The following is a 15,627-nucleotide window of genomic DNA, read 5'->3' on the forward strand; positions in this document are numbered from 1 at the left end:
CCAGGGGACTTTGAGAACTTTGACCCACTCCTGAAGCAGCCCCACAGTCCTGCACCATGAGCTGCTTTTTCAGCACAGTTCTTTTCCTCACCAAGCTCATCTTTATGAGCTTCCTCTGCAAGATATGCAAAGCCACATTCCTTCTGAGTGAAGGTGACTGCAATCATGTGACAGCAGGGATAAGAACACGTAGTTAGGTATTTTGCTTGATGATTTTCTGCAAATGATTACTGCGTGGTCAGAGATCACTGAGTAACAAACAAACAAATCACCAAGGCTTAACCGTCCAACCAATCATTATTTTATCCACAGAAGCAAGCACGCTACTTCTTGTGGCAGTACATAATCATTAAGCACCTTTAAGTTTTAAGATGTGTTGCAGTATCTGAAATTTCCATTCTTCTTGATGAGGAAGGCGGAAGCACAGAAGTAGTGTGTGTGTGCAGTCGATGTGTGTGGCAGTAACCCACACTGAGTCAGTAGATAAAATAGCAACATGACTCACCTTTCAATTTTCCATCTCGTATTTTAGCCACGTGTATAATAATTTTGCAGGCACAACTTAATGGTTAGACTCTAAACTGTCACTCTCAAGATCCAAAGGTGCTCATCAGCAACACAGATAACCAACCGCCTGCTCACAGGCAGGGAGAGAGACAATTAATAGCAGAAATTTGTGAGATCGAGAAGTGCTAATGTGAAACGTGTGCTTTCCGGTGTAGAGAAGTGTAAAATACTTACGGATTACATTTTTTCTTCTTGTCCTCTCCGTAAGCCAGATTCTTGCATCCCCTGATGCAAACTTCTAAGATGCCAGCTTTGAAGATGTATCTTATGGCAAACTCTATTTCTCCTGTGACGTTTGCTTTGCCAAAGTTGCCGGATTCAGTACAAGTGCTGTTAAGACTATACAAACTCCCCTAAGACAAGACAAATGTTTCAGAAGAATAGTTTTGGATCTAGGAGAGCGAGACATTTATTACCCTCAAACATCATCACTACCTTGACTACATAGCTATTGGAAATTGTGAAGATTTCAGGTAACGTGTATAAAAATCAGTCTGTCGCTTCCATAGGAACCCTGAAAATTATAACTAATCACAATTCTAGTGCTAATAAACTCATTACTCTACTACTCACTATCCTAACTTCATTAAATTACAGCTAAGAAAGTACTTCCAATAAAACTGCTATGCGGTCTCCCTTCTTAAAATGGGCTAAGTACCTGAAAGGAAGACAGTTCTGCCCACAAATGATAGTCAGAAAAATCTCCAAAATCTACAAAGACACCAATTACAGAATTAGATTGCTATCGCTGCTTACAGCCCCATTGCCGAGATGCTAGGCTCTACTAGATCTTAAAGGAAACAAAAGCAACAATGCACAACCAGTCAACACTCTAGGAGATCACCGAGTTCCATATAAAAATGGCAGACTGCAGCAGATTGCTCAGGAAATATTAATATACAAAGACATCCAGCTGTCATGGGTTAGCAGATTGAGGAGGTGTTTTCTGGCTCACCTCTGCCACTTTGTTCTCCTTTCATCTACTTGCGCCTAAAGGGCAAAGGTTTGGATGCTCTCCACCCAGATATATATAAACAGTATTTGTTTCTAGCATTTACAGAGACCATGACACTGACATAAATAGGAAGACTACAGCCTTTTCTGCAGCCCAGCACAGACACATAACTCGCTAGTACTATTCAGACTGCACTGTAACAAACTGTCAACTGGGTCATAATAATTCCTCTATAATGGCACTCCTCAAAATACAATCCAGCATCTTTTTACATATTATGTGCCATGAGGACAAGCTTGTTGTTGAGATTAATCTCACGGTAACATTATCCTAGATTGCTAAAATATCTGCATTAGACCACTCCCCCCTCTGAAAAACACCACCAACCCACACAGGGTCAGTTAACCAAGAAGTTCTGCATTGCACAACCCAGCAGCTAAGACTGTAGAGCAGTGTTTGTAAGACCAGATCTTTCTTCTGTGCAGACGCTCCTGCCAAAATGTTCTCGCCAGTGCTACAGATGTGCCACTTGCCAAACAGTCATTTTAAGATTCATGGCAACAGCTTACTTAAAGAAGCTATCAACTCAATCTTGTAAGCTCAAACCTGATGAAACAAGGCTCAGAGTGCTCATTAAGGAAGTCACAAGTGTTAGGGCTGTTGTGACCTGATGCTAGTTGTACGTAAACTCGCTCTCACCACAAGATGTGTATCAGTGCAATCTCTTTTGCAGCTTTGTTCAGTTCTGCTCTTTTATATCCTGACATAGAATAGCTTTGTTCTTCTGACCAAAACATGTTTATTTTCCACAAAAATCTTTCACTAAAAAAGAAAAAGAAGAATCTACGTGCATTCCTATCTCATGTAGCTTTGTAGTTCTATATGAGTGACCCCAAATTTATTCCACAGGCCCTCTTATTCTTAAAACCTGGATAATGTTTTAATGTGATTAATGTTATTTGGGTTGAATGCCATCAACATTCATCTCCCACCTGATCAGAAATCACACATATTCAATCAGTATAGATATTACTCATACTTTTGCTTTGTAAACAAGGACTTGCAATGGGTTATGTACCGCACTCCTGCTGGCGTGACTGGAAAGAATATCATTATTATGTTTTGGAAGACATATTTTCACAGAGCAGTCATCAACAACAAACATTTACCCATAAGAGAAATTTTACTATTAAAGCTGGGTTGTGGTTGTTTATAGCCCAGTTCAAATGGCTGTCAGCAGAATCGCAAATATCCTCCAAAAACATTATCCATTTGCCAGTGCAGCACCTCAGCCTCCACAGCTCAGTAAACAGGAAGAAAGAGTCAAAATCCTTGTGTTTTATCCTCTGTGAAGTGAGCAGGCTGGTTTAATTCTGATTCCTTAAAAGACATTTTAGTTCTCTTCCTTAAAAGATCAGTCACAGATTCTTTGGACATTTCACCCTGGTTAACCCCATCACTAATACATAGAAATTAGCTCCCAAGCTTAATCATAGAGACTTTAAAGGATGTACTGAACTCATTTACAACTAGCTTCCTTCTCTGTAATTTTCAGTATTCAAAATGCCACCCATCAGAGGAAGTTTCAGTAACATCCTCTAAGCCTATCAACTGTTCCCCTGACTTCCTTAACTGCCAGCTTTCTCTTCATTCACCAACATTCTGACATTTGAATTTCCACTGACATTTGCATTGCCACAGCTCTTGCAGATTAACAAAACCCTTCTGTTAAATGAAGTTATATGAAAAAAAAAGCTAACTACTAGTCTACAAAGAATCACGTTCAAGATCTCAATACTAACACCTAATGGGAATAATGTTAGCTGTATTTGCAAAACTCAGAGGAAGCTGATGTATTGGTTATTCACTATTAATGGTTATATCCATCCGCCAAGTATCTGTTGTTAATTTTATTGTGCTTGTGCTGTGAGTAGTTCAGTGTTCCTACAACAACCTTGCCAAAAGCACTTTTATCAGAAAGAAACTCAAGTAGAATTCTTACATTTTGTAATATAACTCAATATCTTAGCTTTCATGATCCCCATTTGGTACCTGTTCTGTTGTGCTTCACATTTAAACTTACATGCTTCCTGCCATCACAGAAAACGACATCACTTGTGGGACTGGTTGCTATGTCTTCCTCTTGCTTGCAATTCCTTTTGCTAAGATTTTCATTATCATTTTGAGCCCCGTAGAAGAGATCCTGAAGGCTGGGTGTACTTTTCTTCTGTAAGAGATTCAATGATTCATTTTGGGTTTTTCCATGTTAGTTTGTTTTTTTTTTAAAGAAAAAAGCCCCAGTTCCTCCAGCCTGGTACCACACAAAAATTAAGTGTCTACAGCTCACACTGATCAGTGTCACACAGATGGCACACTTCCAAGATTAATGTAGCAACTTCATTTAAATGTTGACTCTCAACACGCCCACTTCAGCTGGCAGCACATTCATTATATCCATAATTCTTTTAAAATCAACACGCCACCAGCTAAGCTATGGTTCACTACCACAGCAATTGCTAATCACAGTCTGCAAATAACATACCACAAGTAGTAATATATCAATAAAAGGCCTCACTAGTCTTTAACAAAACAGTAATTTTGCAAAAAAACAAACCAAACAACTTGGCTCCAGGAAAACAAAAATAGTGTTTTGTAAAACGCATGACACAAGTCCACGTCTATTTACGCAAGAATGAATGTAGGTTGAAAGAAACCTGAAAATAGAAGCAGACTGACGAGTTCTTATTTAGATATCATTACAGGAAAAAGAAACAACAACCTGAGTTTGTCTCGACTTTAAGACCACTCATTTTCTCACTCTTCCCACAAAAAGGCTGATGATCGGTAGAAAATAAAGAACTGTAGTAGCAGACCACCTTGAGATTTACTTTCAGCCACCCGTTACAATGAGTAAGAGAGTTAACAGAATGAAGGACAGCAAGACGGGCATGTATGTCTATTCTGACACATTATCCCTGAACAATAAAACCTATGAAAAGGGAATTCATGGATCAAAAGAGAGCAAGCTGAGAAATTTTAGTTAGAATCTAATGTCCCCATCAGTATTCAAGAGGCATCTGGATAGGGAGCTAGGAGATACGGCTTAGTGGCTTTCCGTAGGTATGGTACAGGGAGGATGGTTGGACTAGATGATTTTGTAGGTCGTTTCCAACCTGGTGATTCTATGGTTCTATGAAAATAACTGTATGACAAGGATTACCCAAAAGACCAGCAAGATGACAGTGTGACTGAATCAACAAAAGGATAAGGACTTATTTGCATGAAAAAAAGACTACATACATTTAACAGACCTAGGAAACTCCTGCAGAGAGCAGAAAGTATTAAAGAATGAGAACAGCAGAGGAGAGCAAGACTCACATCCAGCCCTGACTCTACAGCAGCACACATCTACTGTCACAGGAGCAGTAACCCACAGGTACAAACACACCACAAACAGCTTCTAAAGCCTGCACATTTCCACTTGTTCTCCTGGTGAGTTAGGAATAATAGAACCTAATTCCTTAAATTCATCTAATGAACTTAAAGAGCCGATAGTGGGAGGCCATAGAAAATGCTATTCAGTTAGCTTCCTAAATTCAGTCTTGATGCTGGCAGTGGTTGAGATTGCATTTTTTGTTTGTTTGTTCCATTATTGAATTTAACTGTAATCTCTTTCAACACTGATCTAAAGGAATCAAGCTCAGAGCACACTGCAAGTATGGAAACCTTATATGAGAAACAGGTCTTGCTCCTGACGCTAAAGTGGTGCCCCAGTCTTAAACCCTACATAATCAAATAGGCAGCTACATCTATTATTTCCTAGTCATTCCTAGGAGAAATGTGCACATGCTCCAGGGGAAAAAAAATAAAATAAAATCTTTCAATTTAGCCTGAAAAATGAAAGTACTTACAGGCATATTAATAAGGGGAGAGGCCAGATTCTGCACCTGGGATCAGACAACCCTGGACAAGAAACAGAACTTCTGCACAGTCTAACAGTCCCATAGAGCAGATGTCAATTAGTCCCAACACAAGCTGTAAGCACTTGAGAGAAAGCAACCCATCTTCTCCCCAAGTGAAGGTCTTTGTAAAATATCAGTTAACATTCCAGATCTGGGCTGAGACCAAGTGTGGATACCCAGTAATAAATCACGTGAGGAATCAGAGTTCTGGCCACAGTAAGTGAACACCAGCTACAGCCCTGCTCATAAATAAAAGTAAAACCCCAGTGTGCAAGTCACAATACTTAAATTCCACTTGTAAAACAGCTCTTGCAGCTACAGTTTGTGTATAACAGTTCGAATACCCTGCTTGTAATGTTGATGGCAGTGTCAGACTGGCTCCTCCTTTGCTTCCTTCTTTCCACATTATGCCCATAATCTGTCGTCAGCAGACTTCTGTCAGCCATATCATTCTGGGACTTAGAGATCTCTGAAATAAATAAAAACAAACACTGCTAGAAATCTTTGAAAATTACGTTCTTTGCCTTTAAAACTTTTATCCTACAGTTTTGCTACAGAACTCCTAATGAGAAACAAATGGAATGGCATGTACTCAACCCATTTTGTCTAATTATAATTTACTTGCCTGAATCTTTCCTTCTACTTTGACCAGAAATTACAGTCTTCACTTCCGTTCATTGCAGCTGCCGCAAGAAATTGTTTCATGCTATCAAATACAGTTTTCTAACAGAAATAGCTAATACAGTTCCCATATGCCATTTGATTTGCGAAGTATTTCAGTTCAGGATAAAAGTGAGATCATTATAACAACATATAGTGACATAACAATGGAAATTAGAAAGCAGTCATTGAAAAATATTTAGAAATTAATTCAAAACATGAGCAAGAGAGATTATATCTGATCCCAAGTCACATATAACTTCAAGAAGAGAAGCAGCCCTTGATGTGTTCAATAACACTACTTACAAGGATAAGCTTACATCCACACATAAGTGCTAATTCAACTACATCTTCAAGTTGTCAAATAAATCAATGTGACAACTGGACGTTTAGTGCACCACATTTTGTTTCTTATTCCTCAGGGTATAATCAGAACTTCATTTAAAGGGAAGGGCAGCAATTTCTGGAGACGAAAATCAGTAGGCATAGCAGCAGACATTTTGTCATAAATCCTAGATAGTTTCTCATGAAGAATTAATAACTTTGAAGTGGTACACGCAACAGCTATCACGTCTACTTCATCCTCAAGAAATAAACGTTCCTCCCACAACACAAATCTCTGTGGAGGAACCTCAGACAGCAAACAGCACGTCAATATGGTACACAAAAATAATGGCACTCTTACGTGTGATTTCTAAAGCCACCCTGGATTAGTTTTGTTCTTAGCAGCAATTAGTTGTCAGATATTTATTGTACTCTGTGCACCATTAAGGGATCACGTGCCATATTTATAAGTCATCTCCAACTGTAAGTGTAATCAGGTTTTTAGATATGCACTGGGAACAGAGACCATAAAAGAGACTGGAGTGAGAGATCCAAGAGTAAATACAATCTAAGTAGTTGAACAAAAGCTTTCCTCACACTCTCTTAAAACAAACATGATAAGAAACAGGTTATCAGAGGGAAAAAACACATCCTTATTTTTCAGGCCTGGCTCTCCTTTGGCATTTCTACCCAAACGGTTAGCACGATGGGAACATTGTTCCAAGAGCACTTTGGCACTGCAAGTAAAACTGCAACCAGCAACTCATTTTACATCCGCCAAATAGCAACCATTAGATTGTAATCTCCTGTTGCTGCCAAGCCACGACAGAATAGGAGGTAACATCATCATGAGCAGACTGTACAACAGAGGCACTGAGCTGCACACGCTAATCCTTTGTTCATACTATTCTCAGACATACACAGACATTGGCTCCAGTGATAGAATCAGAGGTAGGTTCAGAACTAGGTTCTCCAGGTTTATTTACTGCAATACATATAGAGCTAGGTGTACAAAAACCTCTGCAAATCAAGACATTCCTATCTAAGTAAGATACAGAGCACAGATTTACACTAGTAACTGAAAGCACTTATGAGCACATTACCAGGTCTTACCAAGAGGCCATGCTGTCTGCAAAAGCTAGTTTCTTCAGTCAGGGAGCCTAAGTCCTCCCCATACATTTTAATTATTGACTTCAGTGATTGTAACAACCTGTTATTTTCTCACAAATTATAAGAAACTTATCGTAACTGAAGATGACATCAATTGAGTGTGGTTTCAGATACAGCTGATCTGACCGAACAACCTGCTGCCATACTCCACACTTTGCAATTGCTGTTTTCCCTCCCCTGCCTCCTGGCCAAATGAGTCCAGCACCCTCTGTTGCACGGGCTCCAACTTATAAACCCTTACTTCAGCCAATTTAACTCAATAAACCAGCAGAGAAGTACCCATTTGCTTTGTCTAGGTTAGTGGCCTGCTCTTTTAACTGGCTTCCAGAAGTCCAGAAACACTGGTTAATTCAGGTTAAGCAATGGCAGCACAAGGTCAGATACACAACAGAAGAAAGACGTGGGGAAGTAGGGCCTTCCTTTTAGTAGAAGTAAGCCATTAAAATAACTTGGTGTGGCCCTGATGGGGTTTTTGAACTGCATTATGGTAACTGCAGGATACAAACAGACTGTACACTAACAGAAAGCAGGTTACATAAATTCCCATTCAACTTAGTGCTGTGTTAGCCATACATTTCCAGTGACAAAGCATCCTGTGGTATTCCGCACCACGCTTCTGTTCAGGTGAAACAGATTCTGTATCTCTGCATAGCTGTAGTATGTGTTCACACAGAGACATTAAATCTGTGTAGTTACGGGAAAACATAACAGGCCTGTTATGGATGGATGGAAGAGGAAACGGCACACTGTGGCTAAGATAAGAATTTGGAGGAAAAGCAGAAATATTCTAAAGCAAAATTTATTGAGATTTAACCTTATACTTGAGTTGTCAAAAATGAAGTTAGTGGAAAATACTGAGGTTGATTCAAACACATGTAAATCTGCAAACTCCCGTCATCTCCACAAAACTCAGAGGTATTTTTCCTCTGGCCTTTGATGCCTTTATTGTCTTCATCACAAAGACAAGCTGCCCCCATTGCACAGAGCTACATAATTAATCTGCACCCTAAAGAACAGCAAGCAGCATCAATGAATGGAAGGAAATAAAAGCACCAGAGCCAAAGTTGTTGAAACTGTCTGGTTCTTAGAAGCATCTACTGGAAACAAACACAAAAACATCTAGACAGACTGAGAAAAAGAAAGTTCTACTACAGTAGAAAGTATCTATTACTCTGCACTAACTTGAGTTACAGGTACTCCATCTGAACATCCAGTAAACTTAAAAATAACTTTACGCAGTCTTTTTACGTCTTTATAAGAAAAGCATTCTTGGTTGGTAACATAGCTTACTGCTTTATTTTTCTGATTGGCTCACTATTGGCAAAAGGCAATTAGTCAGTGTCCTAATTTTTAGTCAACTATCTTCTGGTCAACAATTTGGACCAAATATTGAAATGCTCAACAATGTTATCCTAGAGTACAAAAGCAGTGAAAGCTACTTACTCTTTATGTGTGTTGTGAGAGATAAAAACAAGTTCTCCACAGATTTATTAAAACATTTAGACTGTCCAAGTTCCTGCAAATGGAAAAGTTCAACAGTAAGAAAGCACAAAGTATTTGCTGTTGTACAGATTCCTCCTCTTGCCATGTACTGCTGAGAAGAGCCCAGCTTTGTTATTTTGCTAACCCCCAGCCAACAGGTGATAATGAGGTCACTACAGGATCCACTAAAGCCATCTCCGCTCCAAGCTGAACAAGCTGTGGTTCAGCAGCTTTTCCCTACAGGACAAGTGCTTGAGCCTTCGCTTTTCTTGGTGCCTCTCTGCTAAACATGCTCCCAGTTTATCAACAGCTTTTCTTCAGCGAAGAGCCCAAAACTCAGATACAGTACTCCACATGCAAGCACGAAGAAAAGGAGGGTAATCATTTCCCTCAAAAACAGGATTTGAAAACATCTCTCAAAACAGACTCTAACCTTTCTTCTACTACCAATGAAGCATGGGGGAGGGGAGCAGCGTGGGAAGAAAATAAGGCAACATTTACATGGCAGTATGAGGTTACAGCAGTTATCACTGCTTACTGCATTTCTTCATCTGGCCTTAACATATGAATGGAACCATGAGAGATGCATGAATATCTTATGTATATCTTGCACATATGTATATTTACCTTCACATTACTTCCTGCTGTGGATTCAGTGTAAGGGGGGGGAGTTGGAGGTACAACAGAAATTTTACTAGAAAGTTAAGAAACAATAAAAAGTGCAAAAATTAATATCTCATGCTAATACATTGAAAAATAAGCTAAATACATGCTCAGTATCATTATTACCTGCATTTCCTGTGAAACCTGAAGATCTAGGTTCTGCTGCATGACGGGCTTTTTGCCTGTGTTTATACGAATTCTTACAAAGAAAGACTGAATTAAGTCTACTTTATCCTCAATCTTGGCTTGCTCTAGGCAGAACTGTCAACTTATTACCATAAGAAATATATAATTCAGGATAGATTTTCTAGACTTCTTTTTGGCTGGCAGCACTGTAATCTGCATCCTGAGCGATGAAATGCAATTCCTCTACTACATGCCCCATAATTCTTTCAGATATGTTTTCTGAAAACAGTTCTCTTTATTTATTTACAATACTATAGGGATCCATCCTTGCCTGTGTCCAGGGCCATTTGAGACCTTATGCAGCATTCCAGCCATTTCATCTGTTGTAAATAGCCCTGGTCTGTAAATAAAGACTTAAATCTGACTCCAGTCTGTTCTTACATCACAATCACAGACCCGAAAGGCAGCCAGCGAACTTCTTTTTGATTTCCTTTCACATATGCTGTACCTAGGTAAAGGCAATTCCTTATGCAGCCCTCATTAGGATCATATCCAGCTATCTAGAAGCTTCTGTCTCATTCATTTATGCTTTACAAGATAACTTTTATAAAATTGATGCAACTTTTTTCTGCCTGGCTTAATTAGAAAAGGAACAGGGTTTATTTTCTATGATACCATTTTAAATAGATTGTTAATCCATTATATATCACTGGTGATAATTTGAGCATGCTTAGGTCTCAAACCATCAATTTGTTATTTAGTATAGAGTAGAAGGGATGCACCCTCCTGAATATAGAGCTTCTTGTCCCATATTCATTCTAAAGCTATCAAAGCAGCAAAATCTGCCACTAAGGAAATATAAACATAAACATTATTGCTTTTATACCTAGAAGATGAGAGACAAAAATTATTAGAAGTGGGTAAATCTGAAAAATTCCTTCATTTCCAATCAATGAGAAACTATTACTCTAAAAACCGTACTCTCTTCTGAACTTCAGACCCTTCCTATGAGTTGCCAAGAGATAAAAGTATGCACTTTTTCCTATATCTTTTTTTATCATTTGTACTCCAAAGATACCCAAATTTGTTCTTTATAATAAAAAAAACACAACAAAGTGATATCATGTGCTATAAATCAGCTCTATTTCCTATGCAAAGTCTTAGAGTCCTCCGCATATTTGTCCTTTTATGAGCATTACCTCAGTTTCTGATAAGATTTCAAAAGCTTCGCACCAGCTGTTTCATGTCTGCCTGTAAAGGAGGAAAAAAAAAGTCACTTAGCAACAACAGCAGTTATTAATGCCTACATGCACTCTCTATAAATCAGCGTATTTTCAGGAAATAGCCTGCATTTACAGGCATTTGTGTACATGCAAATGTACATTAAATGAATCCCCATCTTATAAATCAACACGTGCACAAGGCAACACACACATCTCTCCTATAACAGAAATGTTATTGCAATTTCACCTTCTCCTTTTTCAGGTGATGCATTCAGAGACGCTCTTCACAAACCCTGAGGACAATCACTTAGGGATCCCAATGAGCCCACTACATGAAGCTGCCAAGTGCCCTCAGCCTCCTCAGGAAGCTGGTGGTGGTGCATGAAAACACAACTAAACCACTGCATTCAAACATTAGGTAAAACTTTGAGATGTATTGCAAGAAGTAGGCACATGGTAATTTCTTGCATCTTAGGCCAATTTCTTTCACCTTTCCCTACTAGAGAACTGGATGATGCATGACTAGCTCACAAACACACACAAAAACCCTTTCCCCCCCACCACGGGGAAATAACAACCATGTCACATTCCTCAGGTAGGCAGCCACATGATGTTAAGAATGGCAAGGAGCAAGCGCTCCACCAGGCACAAACAATGCAGACTCATAGAAATGCAGTTTGCTCCTGAGTGATCGTAAACAGAAAGAATGGCTAAATGCATTTAACAAACACCCCTGGAGTGGTTTTAATCACTAATCATTCCTAACAGTAGCAATGCAGAACAGTATCGCGTGATCCATGCTTTGCTGAAAACACAATTAATTGCATTCCTTACAGATAACTAACACATTCTGGTGGTTATAATACATACAATAACCAACTTATTAATACTACAAATTTCAACCATAACTCCAGATTTAATGCTCTACTCCTCAAAATTTGCCTGATTATATTCTTCCATTTGTCACTTTCTTTCAATTCAGGTCTTGCAACAGACATTCAAGGTCCAGCACTTTCCCTTTTATGAGCTATTCTTCAATCTAGATAAGATACAACACTGGAAATGAAACTGTGATATGAAGGAATAATCAGGCACAAAGGGAAACAGACACCTATCTGAAGAGGAGCTTCTAGGAAAGATGAAATAAATCCTTTCCATCTTACTAGTTATTGTGGGTAAAAAATGAAGACCAACGACCCCTTTGTTTGTGAATCACATCTGCCATAGGGAAATCCATCCACACCCTCTATAACTTCTTTTAATGCTTCATATTTTTAATCATACTGAGAAGACTGAACAGAAGGCAGTCACACAGCTGGCTGAAAGTAAAGAAGCAGTTGGTGTTTTTAACTCCTCTGTTGATTTATAGCTGTCTGCTTTTCTTCATTTCAAACTTTCATGGAATGATGGAACAGAACTTAGTGAAAATAATCAAAGTTTTAAATTAGGCAAACAACAGATGCAAGACCATTTCTGTCCTGCACACAGATCTTTAACAGTTCCATATTTATTTCATGTGTCATTGTATTTCTTAGTAGCCTGACGTGCTCATCAATTCAAATCAGTATGGCCAATAATTTTCTTACTTTCATTACTCACACAAAATAAATCATACTTTCAAGCATTTCCCAGTAGCTTGTGTTTATGCTTCAATGAGCGTATAGACAAACAAGACAAGATGATGCTTGGGAGATCTTTCACAAAACATTTGAAGCACTAAATACAGTAGTAGACTACACTCTGTGTTTCACTTAGATGAGGACTACAAATGGCACAGCATGGCTTATTCCAGTGATTACCTTCCTCTGGATATTTCTTTGCTCGTTCCTCAAAGAACCATTCACCAGCCTTTACCTTCACATCTCTGAAAAACAAGAAGAAGACATTTGAATCAACGTTTTCCAAAGAGTGCCTTTCTCTAACCACTTAAACTATTCAACAGCCCTTCTTAATCCTACCAGAAAACTAAGATCTCATGACTGCTCACATTGACTGTCTTTGCTGTGGATTTGCAAACAACTTCTCTCTTCTTTCTTATTTTCCTCATTTTTGCTATGCAGAACAGCTCACCAAAAGCAATCCATTCTGCTCTAGGCATTGATCTGAAGCCAGAAGTCCCTGGTCCATTCCAGCTCATAGAAGCAAATTGCAATACAGCTCCAGGCACTTGTGCAGCCTGGTAAGATGGGCGAAAAGAATCAATGACAGGATGTGCTCCTGAGCACAATTTGGGATAGTTACTAAGAAGTACACACTGAATTCAACAACCCTGAAGCGGGAAAGAAAACAGTTTTTCATCACTTCCATAGTGGGATGATGGATTCATGGCCTTCATTTGAAGAGACTAATATCAGCGATGGCAGTGTGATTTAAAGGTACGTACATCACAGTATTAGAAAGAAAAAGATTAACATATATAAAATTCTGCCAGATTATATAGCTGCCAAGAGCAGAATTTCAGTAATTTGATTCTTGCTTTTCGTAGTTTCCAACTGAATTAGACAAAGCCCACAACATGAACTTATCTGTTTAAAAAAGGTAAAACAATATTTAATTGAGGATCCTCTGGAGCCTTAAGGTACAAATTCTCACCTAAATGTCTTCCAAGATGTTAGGGCACACCATACATCTCAGCTCCACGTGGATTTTGGGATGCTTAATATAGGATGAAGTTCCACTGAAAAAAGTCTCCTTAGTGCAAGCATTGGTAAGCTTTACTTTTTACCCAGTAGTTAATTTTTTTTCCCCATGAAATTAAGATTTATGTTACCACCCCCCTCTGCCAAACTTCCTTGAAACTGGCAACCAGTGTACAGACAGTAGGTTGATGTAGGGGCTCACCTCCATAGAACAGCAAAAATGTCCGAACACAAGAGCTATACTGACATCCATGAAAGCCAGGAAACAAAATCCTTTGACCAACCATTCCATACTCTACTCTCTAGGAATGTGCAGGAGGAGGCGGCACAGCACAGACTCAGCCCTTTTGACCCCAATGCAAGCACCACCTGACTTGGCATTTCCAGTCAGTTCTATGAGGTACACCAATTCTGAAGCTGCAAAACTCTCTTTCTGCCACTCAGCATCAAATGGACAAGAAATAAAGTCAGATGGCCAAAATAATCTGGGGTCTAGGACTACAGCATTAGTCTCCAGGAATGGCTCTTGGTGGTGTTGATGATGATGTTTGGTTCAGGAAAAATTACTCTTGTGGTAACCAAGATTTTAAATTATGGCCACTCAGGATATGAAAATCGGCACTTCTGTTTCTTAGTCATTGTTTTTCCCTCACTAGAATAAGCAGAAGGTGCTGACTAGTGCTTACCACACAGCTGCATTCTCTAAGATTTGCAGCCTTGATGCAAAGCTCACTGGAGGTAACTGAAGGAAACCGACTATTTGAATGAACTTTGCACCAGGATTAAATAAGATCAAATGTAAATTCTGTCCTTTTTTTTTTTTTTTTGCTATAATGCAAAATTCACAGAAGAATCCCTCTGTATCAGTAAGACGGTGGCGCACGTTGTTAGAACCGCCACTTGCAACACTGGAGGGCCCGGGTTTGAATCCCCCCTGTGGCGCAAGTGGTAGAACTGCCGCTCTGCTACACTAGAGGGCTCGAATCCTGGGAGTTGAACTCGATGATCTCTAAGGTCCCTTCCAACTCGCACGATACTATGATACTATGAAAGCTTCCTCATAAAAGGTCAGAATACATTTCAATCCATTTAGAAAATGCTTTTCCATTTTAACCGTTAAATGTCTGGACAACCTTATGAAATAATTAAGGATGCACAGTACTATAACAGGGCACTTCAGTAACCAGCTGCTATCTAGAGGGGTTTTCCACTGTAGCCACTAAATAACTGAAAACTAAATAAAAAGAAAGTGAGGAAGGCAGCAAGTCTGGACTGAGATACATAAAGTTAACTTTTTAACCTCTGTTTTTAGTGTTCATAACATTAAGCACAGACAGCAAAACACACATCAAAATTTAGCAATTGCTTTGCACTAAATACAGGAGGAGCTGATTTATCTGTCTTATGTGTAAATTGCAAAATAAGCTGAGGGTTCAGAGAGCACCTTTTCAGAGATAGCTTAGAGTCTCCTGCAGAACTTAGAAAATTACTTCAAACGACAATTAGGAATAGATTCAGTTCATGATTAATGCCTTCTCTAACATTCCTCAGTCATTACTTAAACCTCATTTTGATATCTTGAGAGGGAGTGAGATGGTGCATTAGTCTCATGTTGGCATATAGTAAAAGTTCACATAAATGCTCACCCTTCAGACACAGATTTGTATCAAGCAGCAGAGTTGTTGACTCTTGAAAGAGTTCCTCTTTATTTATAGATTATTATTATTATTATTTAAATCTAGGGTGAAAATACATCTAAACCATTTGATTTAGGAAGATTCTGATTAGTTGAAGGCACTGTGATGGAGTGTTTTGATATAAAAATTGTACCAACACAGTAAAAGATTATTTCCTTC

At 38.9% G+C, this 15,627-nt stretch overlaps 1 protein-coding gene across 1 annotated transcript in view; it reads right to left on the reverse strand.

Moving 5' to 3' along the window:
- SYTL3 (synaptotagmin like 3) overlaps window positions 1–15,627 on the reverse strand; it is a 30,195-nt gene that overhangs the window by 6,586 nt on the left and 7,982 nt on the right. The window contains exons 5-11 of the mRNA XM_072332667.1: window positions 12,932–12,996; window positions 11,109–11,160; window positions 9,748–9,814; window positions 9,082–9,154; window positions 5,829–5,953; window positions 3,606–3,749; window positions 742–920 (exon numbers count right to left, since the gene is read on the reverse strand). Coding sequence (XP_072188768.1) covers window positions 742–920; window positions 3,606–3,749; window positions 5,829–5,953; window positions 9,082–9,154; window positions 9,748–9,814; window positions 11,109–11,160; window positions 12,932–12,996 — 705 coding nt within the window. The remainder of the gene's footprint in view (window positions 1–741; window positions 921–3,605; window positions 3,750–5,828; window positions 5,954–9,081; window positions 9,155–9,747; window positions 9,815–11,108; window positions 11,161–12,931; window positions 12,997–15,627) is intronic.

The sequence above is a fragment of the Excalfactoria chinensis genome, chromosome 3 (assembly GCF_039878825.1).
Source record: "Excalfactoria chinensis isolate bCotChi1 chromosome 3, bCotChi1.hap2, whole genome shotgun sequence".
NCBI classification, from domain to species: Eukaryota; Metazoa; Chordata; class Aves; order Galliformes; family Phasianidae; genus Excalfactoria; species Excalfactoria chinensis.